This window comes from Acipenser ruthenus, chromosome 41, assembly GCF_902713425.1.
Source record: "Acipenser ruthenus chromosome 41, fAciRut3.2 maternal haplotype, whole genome shotgun sequence".
In the NCBI taxonomy this organism is placed as follows: domain Eukaryota; kingdom Metazoa; phylum Chordata; class Actinopteri; order Acipenseriformes; family Acipenseridae; genus Acipenser; species Acipenser ruthenus.
Genome location: NC_081229.1, coordinates 2,682,990 through 2,695,411, shown reverse-complemented (window position 1 = coordinate 2,695,411; position 12,422 = coordinate 2,682,990). Strand labels below are relative to the sequence as shown.

General features: G+C 39.9%; 1 protein-coding gene across 3 annotated transcripts in view; it reads left to right on the top strand.

Annotated features, from left to right (window-relative positions):
- LOC117434162 (DNA repair protein XRCC1-like) overlaps nucleotides 1-12,422 on the top strand; it is a 28,982-nt gene that overhangs the window by 5,360 nt on the left and 11,200 nt on the right. The window contains exons 4-12 of one of the 3 annotated variants that reach the window (XM_034917452.2): nucleotides 42-200; nucleotides 739-816; nucleotides 1,061-1,175; nucleotides 1,713-1,843; nucleotides 2,186-2,336; nucleotides 2,930-3,164; nucleotides 3,591-3,707; nucleotides 7,580-7,676; nucleotides 9,623-9,809. In XM_034917452.2, coding sequence (XP_034773343.2) covers nucleotides 42-200; nucleotides 739-816; nucleotides 1,061-1,175; nucleotides 1,713-1,843; nucleotides 2,186-2,336; nucleotides 2,930-3,164; nucleotides 3,591-3,707; nucleotides 7,580-7,676; nucleotides 9,623-9,809 — 1,270 coding nt within the window. Of the gene's footprint in view, nucleotides 1-41; nucleotides 201-738; nucleotides 817-1,060; nucleotides 1,176-1,712; nucleotides 1,844-2,182; nucleotides 2,337-2,929; nucleotides 3,165-3,590; nucleotides 3,708-7,579; nucleotides 7,677-9,622; nucleotides 9,810-12,422 lie in introns of all 3 variants that reach the window. The other 2 variants (XM_034917453.2, XM_034917451.2) reach the window with 2 other exon arrangements.

The following is a 12,422-nucleotide window of genomic DNA, read 5'->3' as shown; positions in this document are numbered from 1 at the left end:
GTTTTGAATTGTCCTCTTTTTTTTTTTTTTTTTTTTTCCAGGTGATCCTGGTGACCTCCTCCTTCATGTCCCCCACGGAGAGCAGGAACAGCAACAATCTGAACCGCGTCCGCATGTTCGGACCGGACAAGCTGGTCAAGGCAAACGCGGAGAAGAAGTGGGACCGGGTCAAACTCATCTGCACCCAGCCTTACAACAAGGTGACCGCACAGTGCTTCACTACATTACTAGATAAGTCAGTGTACCAACAGACAGCCAGCAGTGGTGTAGTCAAGCTGGAACGCTGTTCCTGTACTAGTTTCTATAGACAGAAGCGGTGGTGCAGTGGTGTACTCGTATAATAGGCAAGCAAAGTTGCATGACTCACATCTCCCGCACAACTGTCAGTAGCCTTCTTAAAGGTTTTTCGTTAAGTGTATATAAAACTACAAAGCAGTATGTAATTCAATATGCTAACATTACTCGGCAGGTTTCATTGGACTTTGAAGCAACATGAGTTAATTCTATAGGGTGATGGTGCAAAACTTTTGGCTGTAGCTGAAGGCAGAATTCCCATCTGTAAACATCTAGGAGTGAATTAAAGACTGGAGTAAAGGCTTTGCGGGCAGGTGATCTGATTGTAACTAGACCGCAGAAGTTGAATAAGTGATTAGGTGTCGGGCCGTAACTTTGACAGTAAATAGAAAAGGGCTGGCAAGCTTGTATTGCCACTCATGCTGTGTTCTCCGTTTGTTTCAGAATATTTCCTATGGGATCTCATTTATAAGGTTTCACTCGCCACCGGACGGTACTGAGGATTCAGCAGCTTCCCCACCAGTGAGTGACTTTCCCTTCCGTCACACGGATATAAGCAGTATTGTCTTGTGATGCATAGCACACTGTGTTTAGTCCAGTTGCCTCCACTGTTTTCTGTTTCTGGTGAGCCATGTGTCATAAATCACCTGTTTCCAATAATGTACCACTAGATGGTGCAGTTGTATAGCATCAGAGCAAAAAAAAACCCTCCAGACTGTTACTATGAAGGAGTTCATTCAGCTGTCTTCTCCATCTCTCTCCACAGAAACTAACAAAACTAGGCCAGTTCAGAGTGAAGGAGGAAGAGCCCAATACTGCCAGTCTGAAGCCTGGCAGTCTGTTCTTTAACAGGACGGCCAAACCAGACACCCCTCCCAAGAGTAAGACGAGAGCGTGTGTGAATATGCGGTGGGCAGAGAATTGATGAAAATGTTCAGTTCTGATCCTGAATGCTGCAGTGATTGTAGTGGCTGTTTTATTTATTTATTTATTTATTTATTTATTTATTTATTTTCAGGATAATCGGAGCTCTACCTGCTATTATTAAAGAAGTTGAACTAAACAAAAATGGTCCCGCTTAGATTTGCAGCGACAGAACAAGCAATTCTTATGAGGTGTATTATTTATTAGGAAGCTCCTAAGAACATTTAATTATTTGCAGCAACTTAACACAGAGAGTGGTGAGGGTATGGGATGGGCTACCTAGTCATGCTGTTGAGGCTGAATCACTTGGATCCTTTAAGACCCAACTTGACAAGCTCTTAAGATAAATCGGCTACAAGGAACCTGGATGAGCTTAGATGGGCTCGTCTTCGGATTGGTTGCAAGCATTCCAAATCTGCTAATGGTTAAAAGTGCATGAAGAAATTGAAACTAATACGCTAATTCTTCATGCATTTCTTTGCTGTGGTTTCCAGCCACCCCTCACAGTGACAAGCCGACCCCGAGCTATGCCACTGCCACTCTGCAGTCTACGGGCTGTGCGGCCCCAAGCGCCACCCCAGACGTGGAGGAGAAACCAGCAACCAGTACGACCGCTTCACCAAAGGTAGAGCACGGGTTACTGCACAGGATGTGAATGTACAGGGACGCAGAACAACCACCCATGCTGGTTGATGATATTGGAGGGAGTGGGAGATTTGTTACTCATTTTACTCCACTCGGATCTAGGGTTGGTCGATTTTCAGTTATTGATAATCTGCTAAATAAATATTCTCATGATCATCATGATGATCTCAAATAATGTTTTTTGACTTTGTCTAGTTTAGTATTTTCTCACGTACTCTTTATTTTAAAAAAGCCAACACATACTTTGTTTTAAAATTAAGCCATAACACTATCTAGATTTTTTGTATGCCCAGTTTAATTACATGTCATTTCCCCCAAGCAGGAGCCGACGCCGGGAAAGAGGAAGTATGAGTTCAGTAAAGAAAGGCAGCCTCCTGCTGCCAAGAAACAGAACTCCCAGAATGCTCAGAACCCCGCTGAAAACACGCGACCCAAAGCTAGCCCTTCACAAGCCAGCACCAAGAAACTCAAAGGTGAGCGATTACGTGTTTCTGACTGCCTGCCTGCCTGTTCTGACGGCTCAATGCAGCTAACAAAATCATTTCATAAGGAGGCTGTGTGGTCCAGTGGTTAAAGAAAGGGGCTTGTAACCAGAAGGTCCCCGGTTCTCAGTCACTGACTCATTGTGTGACCTTGAGCAAGTCACTTAACCTCCTTGTGCTTCGTCTTTCGGGTGAGGTGTAATTGTAAGTGACTCTGCACACCCCATAGTCTCTGTCGCCTTGGATAAAGGCGTCTGCTAAATAAACATAGTAATACCTGTTTTCTGAATAATGTTACGTTAACATACGGAATTACATTCCTCTTTGTAGTTTTCCATAACGGAAAAATGACAAAAAATGCGATGCCACTGTACTGCTGTTAAGGCTTCCGGTATTAGACTTTTGCCATATCATTTTGTAGTTTCTTTGATTACATGACGTTAAATACAAGATCTAAATTATGTTTGTATAGTGTGTTGTTTTGTTTTTTTTGTCTCAATCGTAAAGTTCTAGGCGATGCAAAACTTTTGGCCATAGCTGTAGTTTGCATAAAAAATAAAAATGATTTCAAATTATGTGTTTAGCCGAACCAGTCAGCCCATCATCTCCCCCACAAGAGAAGAAACCACGAAAGCAGGAAGAGAAGAGAAAGACCAAGACCAAGGATTCGACAGAGGCAGAGTTCTCCCGGCTCCTGGAAGGCACTGTTTTTGTGCTCAGTGGATTCCAGAATCCATTCCGGGCTGAACTACGGGACAAAGCGCTAGCCATGGGGGCCAAATACCGGTCCGACTGGACCCCAGACAGCACCCACCTCATGTGAGTAGACGCAGGGTAGAATTTTTTTTTTTTATTGTAATCATTAATTAGTCATTTAGCAGACGCTTTTAGTCAAAGCGACTTCCAGAGACTAGACTGCTGCGGTCACTTCCAATAAGACCTTGTTTGTTTTACGTTTAATCAGAAGCACAAGGAGGTTAAGTGACTCGCTCAGGGTCACACACAGCGAGTCAGTGGCTGAGCTGAGATTTGAACCGTTTGAAACTCCCACAAGCCCAGCGCCCATTTCGGGGTTTCAGAATCAATTCATCAATGCATCGAGACAACTTTATTATTGAAATTAAGAAGCAGCATACATATCGGAGCTGTAACATACATATCGGGGCTGTAACACCTGTGATTTAGAAACGTTTTACTCCTAATATTAATAATAAAACAATATTTCTCTGTGCTTTTGTTTTCTAGCTGTGCCTTTGCCAGTACCCCCAAGTACAGCCAGGTGAAGTCCCTAGGGGGTGTGATTGTGCGTAAGGAATGGATCCTGGACTGTCACAAAAGGAGACAGAGTATCTCTTTTAAACGGTAAGTAATGCCAGACTAAGTGTCTGTTGCCGCACCCTATCAGATCTCCGTAACATAAGCAGCGTCATTCCATCAGCGCAGCATAACAACGTTCACAAACACGCCGTGTTTAGTTCATTTTGATACGTTTTAAAAAGTGTTCAGTTCAAATGGTGGGTTTCCTGGTTTCTGCACAGTCGGGGAACGAATGAGTTCACAATTAGCCATTTGTACGAGGATGGGTCAAGGCTCAATAACACTGTTATGTATACGGTTTGATTTCGATACACAGCATCTCTGTCGCTGTATTACAATATTGATTAAAAAGCCCTGTGAAAAGCGTGCTGCATTCATCGCTCGTTGCATGTCTTCTTTTTCAAATTGCTTCTGAATAGGCTCCAGTCGACCTTTTATTTTCTATTTCAAAGCAAGGACTTTGTTATTGTGGAGCGAAATAATGCTGTGTTTTATTTAAAGAGCTTTGTCTCTACGCCCGCCTTCTGCATGCATTTCATTTACAAAGCTTGTCCTGTTTAGGAGAGCTACGTGACGTCTTTTCTCTTGGTATGCTCGGTTCCATGGAACCATCAAGGTCTAAGTGGCTCTTTTATTGTTCCCGTAAATGGAGCTAATTATGCAGTCTTATTTAAAAACTCAATTTCGCATGAGTAACTAAAAAGCAGGCTCTGTTTGAAGTGGAATTCTGAAACGTTTTTTTTTTTGGCTTGAGCAAGAAACAGAGATGAGATAAAAGACATTTTGATTTATGTATTTATTTCTTAACTGAAAAGCGCGTAGAAAATATTTGTTTTTGTGTTCTACACAATTTTTTTTTTTTTTCACCAGAACAATGAGCAACCAGCATTTGTTCTAAAATGTTCTGTAGCAGGAAGCTACAAGCATTAGCTAATGAGAACATTTGCCTAGGTCAAAATGCTCTTTTGAACAACGGAGCCCTATGGTTCTTTTTTTAACAAAGCTTGTCACTTTTTAGATGTCGTCGTAACAGGATTTATTTCAGCAGTCTGTACAGAAATCGTATGGAAATAAAAAATGGCAATGCATAGTTAAATGATATAAGTAGCATTTAAGACCTAGGTCCCATTTGTTAAGCAGATGTGGTGCTGGTATCATTGTAAAGTATATGAAGATTTAAAGTACGCGGAATAACTTTTTATGTTCTCAAGATAGACACCCGAGTGTATTTCCAGAATCTAAAACACTCAATAACATATGAAACTTAATGTAGTAACATATTATTTAATAGCAATTGGGTGTAGTTTAAGGTATAATATATAGGAAATTGTAAAGTTGGGCATACAACATACCACTATATCGCAGTTGCCAGGGATTGGACAGCATTGTTTATGTCTGCTCCAAAACGTTTGTAAAAAATACTACTAATTAAAATCCAACAGAAAGCTCAGTATATATTAAAATTCCCCACATTTGTAGTCGTTTATTAAATTAAAATGAACCAGCAAAACTTAGCGTGCAACAGTACTAAAATGAACTTGCTTGCCTTGTCAGAAAAGTTCGCAGAGGTGATGCCACTCTGAATTGGCAATCGGCAAACCCCAAACAACGATAGTACTGAGAGTAATCTGAAATTTAAGAGAGGAAAAGGATAATATAAATGTATATATTTGTAATGTTACTTAATGATAAACCACATGGTCATTCTCCAAAGACTACTACATGCACAGGGATGTATTTTCCTAACGTTTAAACAAACGTCTTCATTTTGAATTTGCTCGAAAGCAAAATAATTTGTGCCATTTCAGAAACTAAGTCTCTCGGAAATAAAATAAAGCAGGTAGCTCGTCAAATTACCCGGGTCAAGGAAAAGAGAGACTTCTTTAACACAGATTGTCTGTTGTTTTATTCCAGACCTCGTTGATGCATTAGATCCCTTTGCATGATGTCTTTTTGATACAGTCGTTTATAAATTCTGTTCTATAAACACATGTAAACAGGAATGCATTCTAAACAGTGTTTGCATATTTGAATAGTTGTCCCAGAACTAAAATTAAATAAAAAAAACACATAAAATGAACTACTAACTACGGCATACTGCCAGATTGTTAAGATTATTTCTGTAGATTTTAAGCAAAATTACACAAAAGAATGTGAGAAGAAAAAAAGCCAAATAAAATAGGGTCTTATCACAGAACACACACACACACACACACACACACACACACACACACACACACACACACATATATATATTATTCATTTAGAATACAGTGAATCCTGTCTAACCCAGCACCTGTACAAACCGGCAGTCTGTACAATTCAGCATGATTTTTGGGGCAAATTTTGTGAATTGTGCAATCTACATATTCTGATATATTCTGATTGAAGTACCCAAACCAATTCAATAAAAAATAATCAAAAAGTGCTCACGACACATAACAAGTATTTTGTTACAGAGTGTACTTTTTTGAGGCTCTATTTTTGGGCTCTCTTCATCAGAATGCTATTACCTGCATTTCTGCATCTTCATCCACTTATCCACTTACTAATGTCCCAGTACAAAAACAACCAAGGAACTACGTCATCTCTTGTGTGGTTTTTAAATTTCAGCTGTAAACACTCGGTAAGAAATAATATATGATATGAATGGAAATAAATAAAATGTGTAGACTCTCCATCTACTAAAAAGGTTCATGTGGAAATTATTCTGCACAACTGCTTTGGGAACTTTATTAAAAAGCACATTTTTTCATTAGATTAGGCTGTTTTCTATACATATTGGAAGACTTTAGTCTATACACAAGGACATCATTTGATTCTGGCTAGCTTTCTACGTGAGGCTGCAATTTAATCTTTTTTGGTTCTGGCAAAATAAAAAGCTAGTTGCTGCATCTGACAATATTAACCTCTAAACCATATGTGGTCCACACTCTAAGCTTCCAAGCCTGGCTTATAATACACTTTAAATAGCTGAAATGCATCTCGGTACATTCGATGCTCCTTTTAATAATAAAGTGAACGGTTTGCATGTAACAGTCCTGCGGGAATCATACTTCATTATTTAATTGATCATGATTTTGAGATGCAACGGCTTTAAAAAAGAAAACTAAATTAAGATCATTTTTTTTTAAAAAAGCAGTGGAAATCAGGAACGAAAGTATAAAAAAATCATATTATCTGTACTCTGGTCCTTTTGAAACGGCCTGGTTGGATTGGTAAACCATGACAAGGCTTGAGGCTTGCGTCTTGCATGCTCTGTCCCTATAAAGCGAAACCGATGACTATCATAGGAATGGAGATTTGGGGATAACCGACCTCCTTTAGTGTTCATGGAGTATTCTCTATAAACTGAATTTCGAGAATTGCATTTCGTAAATTAAGCACCTGCTTAGCAACGCTGGCGAATTTGGAACAGTGTGATTTTTAACCTGGTCAATCTGTGTCATTGAATTTGAATGAATGCAACTATCCTATCTATCTCTCTGTCTATCTGTCTCTCCATCTCTATCTCCTCGCTAGATCTCGATCTCTATCTATCTATGTCTGTCCTCTGTATGGTGAATATGAAAATAACTCTTCAGCGCTCGAACTCTCAAGGATATGCCCGTGGTGTGTGTACACGCCTTGTTTTTTATCTGGAGAACCGTGAGGGTATTCTGCAGCACAAGTCATCTGCCCATCTGTCTGCACGCCACACTTTTTTTTTATTGCTTATTCAATCACGATGCCCCTTGATAAAGGCTTTCTTTTAAAACAGTTCTTTGGCAGTATCTCAAGCTGGAGGTTTGTATCTATCGATCTTTTTTTCACGTACGTACTTGGGTGTGTAGTAGCTCGTGGTGATTTTTCGTTTTCACGATACTGATGGCTCTAATTTTTAAAAGTGCTTTTGCATGTTCATACTTCAATGACAGGTACCTGATGGACGGAGCGGAGTCCAGCACTGAGGAATCTGAGGAAGACAGTGAGGAAGAGGACTCTGGGAAGCGTCGATCGTCCAGTAACAAACAGGTGAGCCGAGACCACTGTATATCGGATGTATGTAACCCATACAGAGGTCACCCTTATAAAAGTTGTAAAACTTTTGATTTTATATTCTGATATATTGTTTTAAACCCTATCTAATGAATTTCAGGACATAGATTTACCCCGTTCGGCAGAATTGAAGAGAAGGAGCTTGAAATTTCATTTGTATATGTTGTTCCTTACCTTTTTAATGTCGTTTGCAAGCCAGTGTAAGGTGCTTTCACTATAGTACAAGGGCTGCTCTTAATTTCGTGTTGCCTGCCAGAAATATACAGCTGTGGGCAAAAGTTTTGCATCACCCTATAGAATTAACTAATTCTACTTCATAAAGTACCTGCTGAATAATGTTACGTGAACATACTGAATTACGTACCGCTTTGACGAAAAACTGACAAATTGAAACATTTGACATTTTTAAATCTGACATGAAATACTAGTGTACTACTATTATATCTTCTGGTAGACTTTTGCGATTATCATTTTGTAGTTTTCTTTTAATTGCATGATGTTAAATACAAAATCTAAATGATGATGATCCTATAATTCTAGGTGATGCGAAACGTTGGGCCAATGTAACGTACAGGTATCCTGGATCAGCCAAAGAGCCTTTATGGAAGATCTCGTGAGCTGACATTTCCAATCAAGTTTGCTGTTGCTGATGTTGCTGGCTCTTAATAATAACACACCCTTTCTCTAATCCTCCAATATTTCTGTGGCAAGCAACTGAAGAATCCTGAACTCCTAGTCATAGCACTTTAGCACTGTGTGCGTCACAAACAACATGCTGCATGTGAAACAGGACATTTAAGCCTGCTAAGCCTTTTGTTATGACAACAAGTACAAGGCAGCTTTTAAAGCTTAGTTTGCAGACAGTGATCACTGATAATGATGTGTTCAGCTGTCTACAATGGCCAGCCAAGAATGGGTGCTAAGCTGTTGGAAACGCCACAGTGTACGGACCTGGTAGGAAACAGTGACCCCTATGGGCGACCAAGCGAATTTGTGACAATGTGTACTACAGTGTCAGGAACACCGTCAGCTTTACATATACCATACAGAAAGTGCAGTTCCATAACGAGGCTGGGGTATACGCAAGTACAGAATTTAAGCCAGCAGTGACCATTTCACAGATAGTATGTGTGCAAACATAAATAAAATTCACATATTAAACAGCACTGTATTATGGTTTTTTTTTTTTAAGATTTGTTTTAATAAAGACACCACATCAATAAACTGTTGCCTATTTAAGGTGTGGTAAAACATAAACCAATCGGGATTGAAATTTGCACAAGCCATGTCGTGTGGGTTATCTGTATTTAATGCAGTTGCCTGTTTTGTTCATTTATTATCCCACACTGGTTATAAAATCCCCTGCAAAGATGGAAGTAGTGGAGGCTGCCGTATGATGTCACACTTAACATTTTTGCATATATCAGCAGAACCACATATCTACTTGTCATGAAACCTGGTATTAACATTATTTAACAGAAGTTATTGAACGTATCGGATCCTGGGGATATATGGGGGTGTCTATCTGTCTGTTCACCAGTCAGTCTGCATGCCGCTGTTACATTTTTGCATATATCTGGATCATCTCTTATCAAATGATGAAACATGTCATTGCTAATTCTTCTGTGCTATGCTGTGTTTTTTTCATCATACTTTACAGTCGTATGTTACTGACGTACTTTTTCAATTGTAAGCAGCTGCGTGGTGTTCTTCCTATATGAAAACAAACAAATAGCATGATCTAGCACTCCATTCTTGTGGTTGCGTTGTGGAAGTACATTTTCAAAAAGGATTTCTTCCACTTGCTCTCTGTGTGACTGATACCTTTATTTCTCCACCATTGCTGTCCCCAAATGACTTTCTAACCTGTAGGATCTTTAAAGCAGTCCTGTGTGTTTTTTTTTACACGTCACTAATATTAGGGTTGGTGTGAATTGCAGAGGGCAGGCTCCCCCAGCGCTAACCACAAGAGAGTGACTCCAAAAAAGGAGCCGCAGAGAGAGAATGCGGAGCGCCCTGGGACGTCAAGAGCAGCCGGACTCGTCAAGGGCCAACCGCCCCCAGAGGAGGAGGACAAATTCGGGGGCTCCACCGATGAAGAGAAGCCTGGTATGTGAGCGCAGGGGTGAACAGATCATGTTGTTTCATGCATTTGTTTTACCGTTTGCGGAGCAGTACAGTGGAACCTCCGAGTTACGAACACCAAACTTACAAAGTGACCGAATACCCCACTTTCATCTGGAACTATACAATCACTCAACCATGCGTGCAATGCATATAGACAGACACTTCTATATGTGCTGTGTACCGACAAAGGTAAGGCAGATTTCAAAGCAAGTACGAGTAATTTTACTAGGAAAAATGTTGTTTTAAACAAAGAGCCCTTTTGGAATGCATTTTGTTTAAAGTAAAGTAAAAACGAGCACTATATTAACCCATGTTTTCCTGGACGTCTTTTTGCTAGAGCTAAGATTTCAGTGCCAACTTAAACATAGCCTTTTTTCCTTTTTTGTAGTACTGTTTTTAAAGACCATAGCAATGTGATTATTGCATGACTGTGTTATTATTATTATTATTATTGTTATTTATTTCTTAGCAGACGTCCTTATCCAGGGCGACTTACAATCGTAAGCAAATACATTTCAAGTGTTACAATACAAGTAATACAATAAGAGCAAGTGTTGTATCCTTGTATTATTCACCAGATTGAGGGTGTAGATAGCAGGCATGCACATTTATTAAAACCACTGAAAACTCATTTTCGGAGTTACGGACGTTTCAGACTTATGAAAAACCTCAATTCCCAAGGGATTTGTAACTCTGAGGCTCTGCAGTATATTGAAACTATCTTTCATGCTTCGTATCTCAAGCTTAGCATGCTAGGTAGATAGGTAGGGTAGGCTTTTTGCTTGTTTGTTTTAATAGCAGGAGGACGGGATGGTATTGTCACGATTTTTGTATTCTTTTCAAACAAAATACAGATAAGCATGTTCTCGTTTTCAACACGCCTTGGCTTGCTCTGCATTACAGTTTTGTAGAAAATAGTTTTAATGCGATTGATTGTCATCCAGGGGGACTTAACTCTTTTTATCTGCGCTAAAAAAACAAAAAAAAACTTTAGAGAGACTCTTCTCAGTAACTCTGAATACTTGAGGACATGAGATGATTTCAGATCTCCACTTGTTGTTCATGGTAATGTTGTTTTCCACCACCTGACAAAGCCACTTGGCTCCAGCAGAGCCGTGACAGAAGCAATAGTGAGAGGGGAAAGATTAACTACTCTTGATACAGAATCTTCCAGCATCATCCACCTTGGAGCGCCAGGGCTTATCTTGCTAATCCGTCTGCAAAAACCTTCCTGGTGTCTGTCCCTGCATTAAACAGCCCTTCAGGTGCTTCATGTGCAGAATACAATGTACACGGACAGAACAGCACATATCCAAAAGTTGCAGAAATGCTTCTTGCGGAGGCTTAAACTACATTTTTCTAGCTGAGATGTTTAAAAGATATATTTAATACACAAAGTACGCTTAAAGGGATAACCAATTCCACGAATTGTCCGAGGCATGGACTATACAGGTCTCGCGTGTGTTGATGTAAAAGAACCCTATGCTGTAGCGAACGTGTATTTTCATTTTAAAACCTCTAGTACTACAATAAGAAATCTGTTTGCAGGTCTTGCATTGTGATCGTCTTGCACTTTCCTGGTCGTTTCACCTGGGGAGTCCCGCCCTTTAAGGGCCGCCGTTCCTGTCTGTATCCAATCAGCTGCTTCCCCTGAGGACTGACATGCTTTGCAACCAATATAACCTTCTCTGGCCCGGGAATACCTTTTCCCAGTTTACTAATAATGACAGTGTTTCGGTTTGAAGTAGTTATGGAGTATTACAGAAGTCGCCCTGTTTTGAGTGAAGGTTCTTGTATTGTTCCCCATTTTATATCAAATAAATCAACTGTCAAGGTTTTAAACTTCAAGGCATATTTCCTCATCAACACCCCCCCCCCCCCCCCCCCAGCAGTAATATGGAGATCAACTTTAACTGTGATTGAGTTGGATTCCTTATATCAAGGTAGCTTTATTGGTCTCAGCACAGTGTGTGCCATGACCCGATATGTACCAGAACCCTGCTGTGCTGTTAACTCCCAAATTGAATGCAAGTGAAATGTCCTATTACCTGTAACACAGACTGTTGTGGCAGGAAATCAAAGTGAAAACAAAACAATAAAGGGCTTTTTGGAAAGTTCTGCTAATACAGAGAACTATTCTTTTGTTTTTTTGCAAGTGTTGTCGCAAGCCGGAGCAGAAATTGAATTTGGAAAAACACCTGCAAGGTCACCCGAGACATTCATCAGCCTTTCCAATTAAAAAAAAAAAAAAAAAAAAAGAATCAGTCTGTCTGTCCCTCCCCACCCCCTCTCTTCTCCTATGCTTAATGACTTTCACTGCTTCAGATAAATTGGCTGCGTGATCCGAAATGTAATTAAGAAGCAACTCGCTTTGAAACCTGTTGCTTTTAGAATGCATTTTGGTTCTGTCTCTTCCTTTCGGTCTCTTGAATTATCAAAGAGCACCCTCAACGCTTATTCGATGCCATGTTTTCTGTCCGTTTTTATTCCCTCTTTCTCTCTGTCTCTCTGTGTGACGCTAATTCTAGCATTTACATATAAATTGAAAACATGACGGTTCGCTTTTATCTCAATTACCTGGCTGTCTTGTGAGTG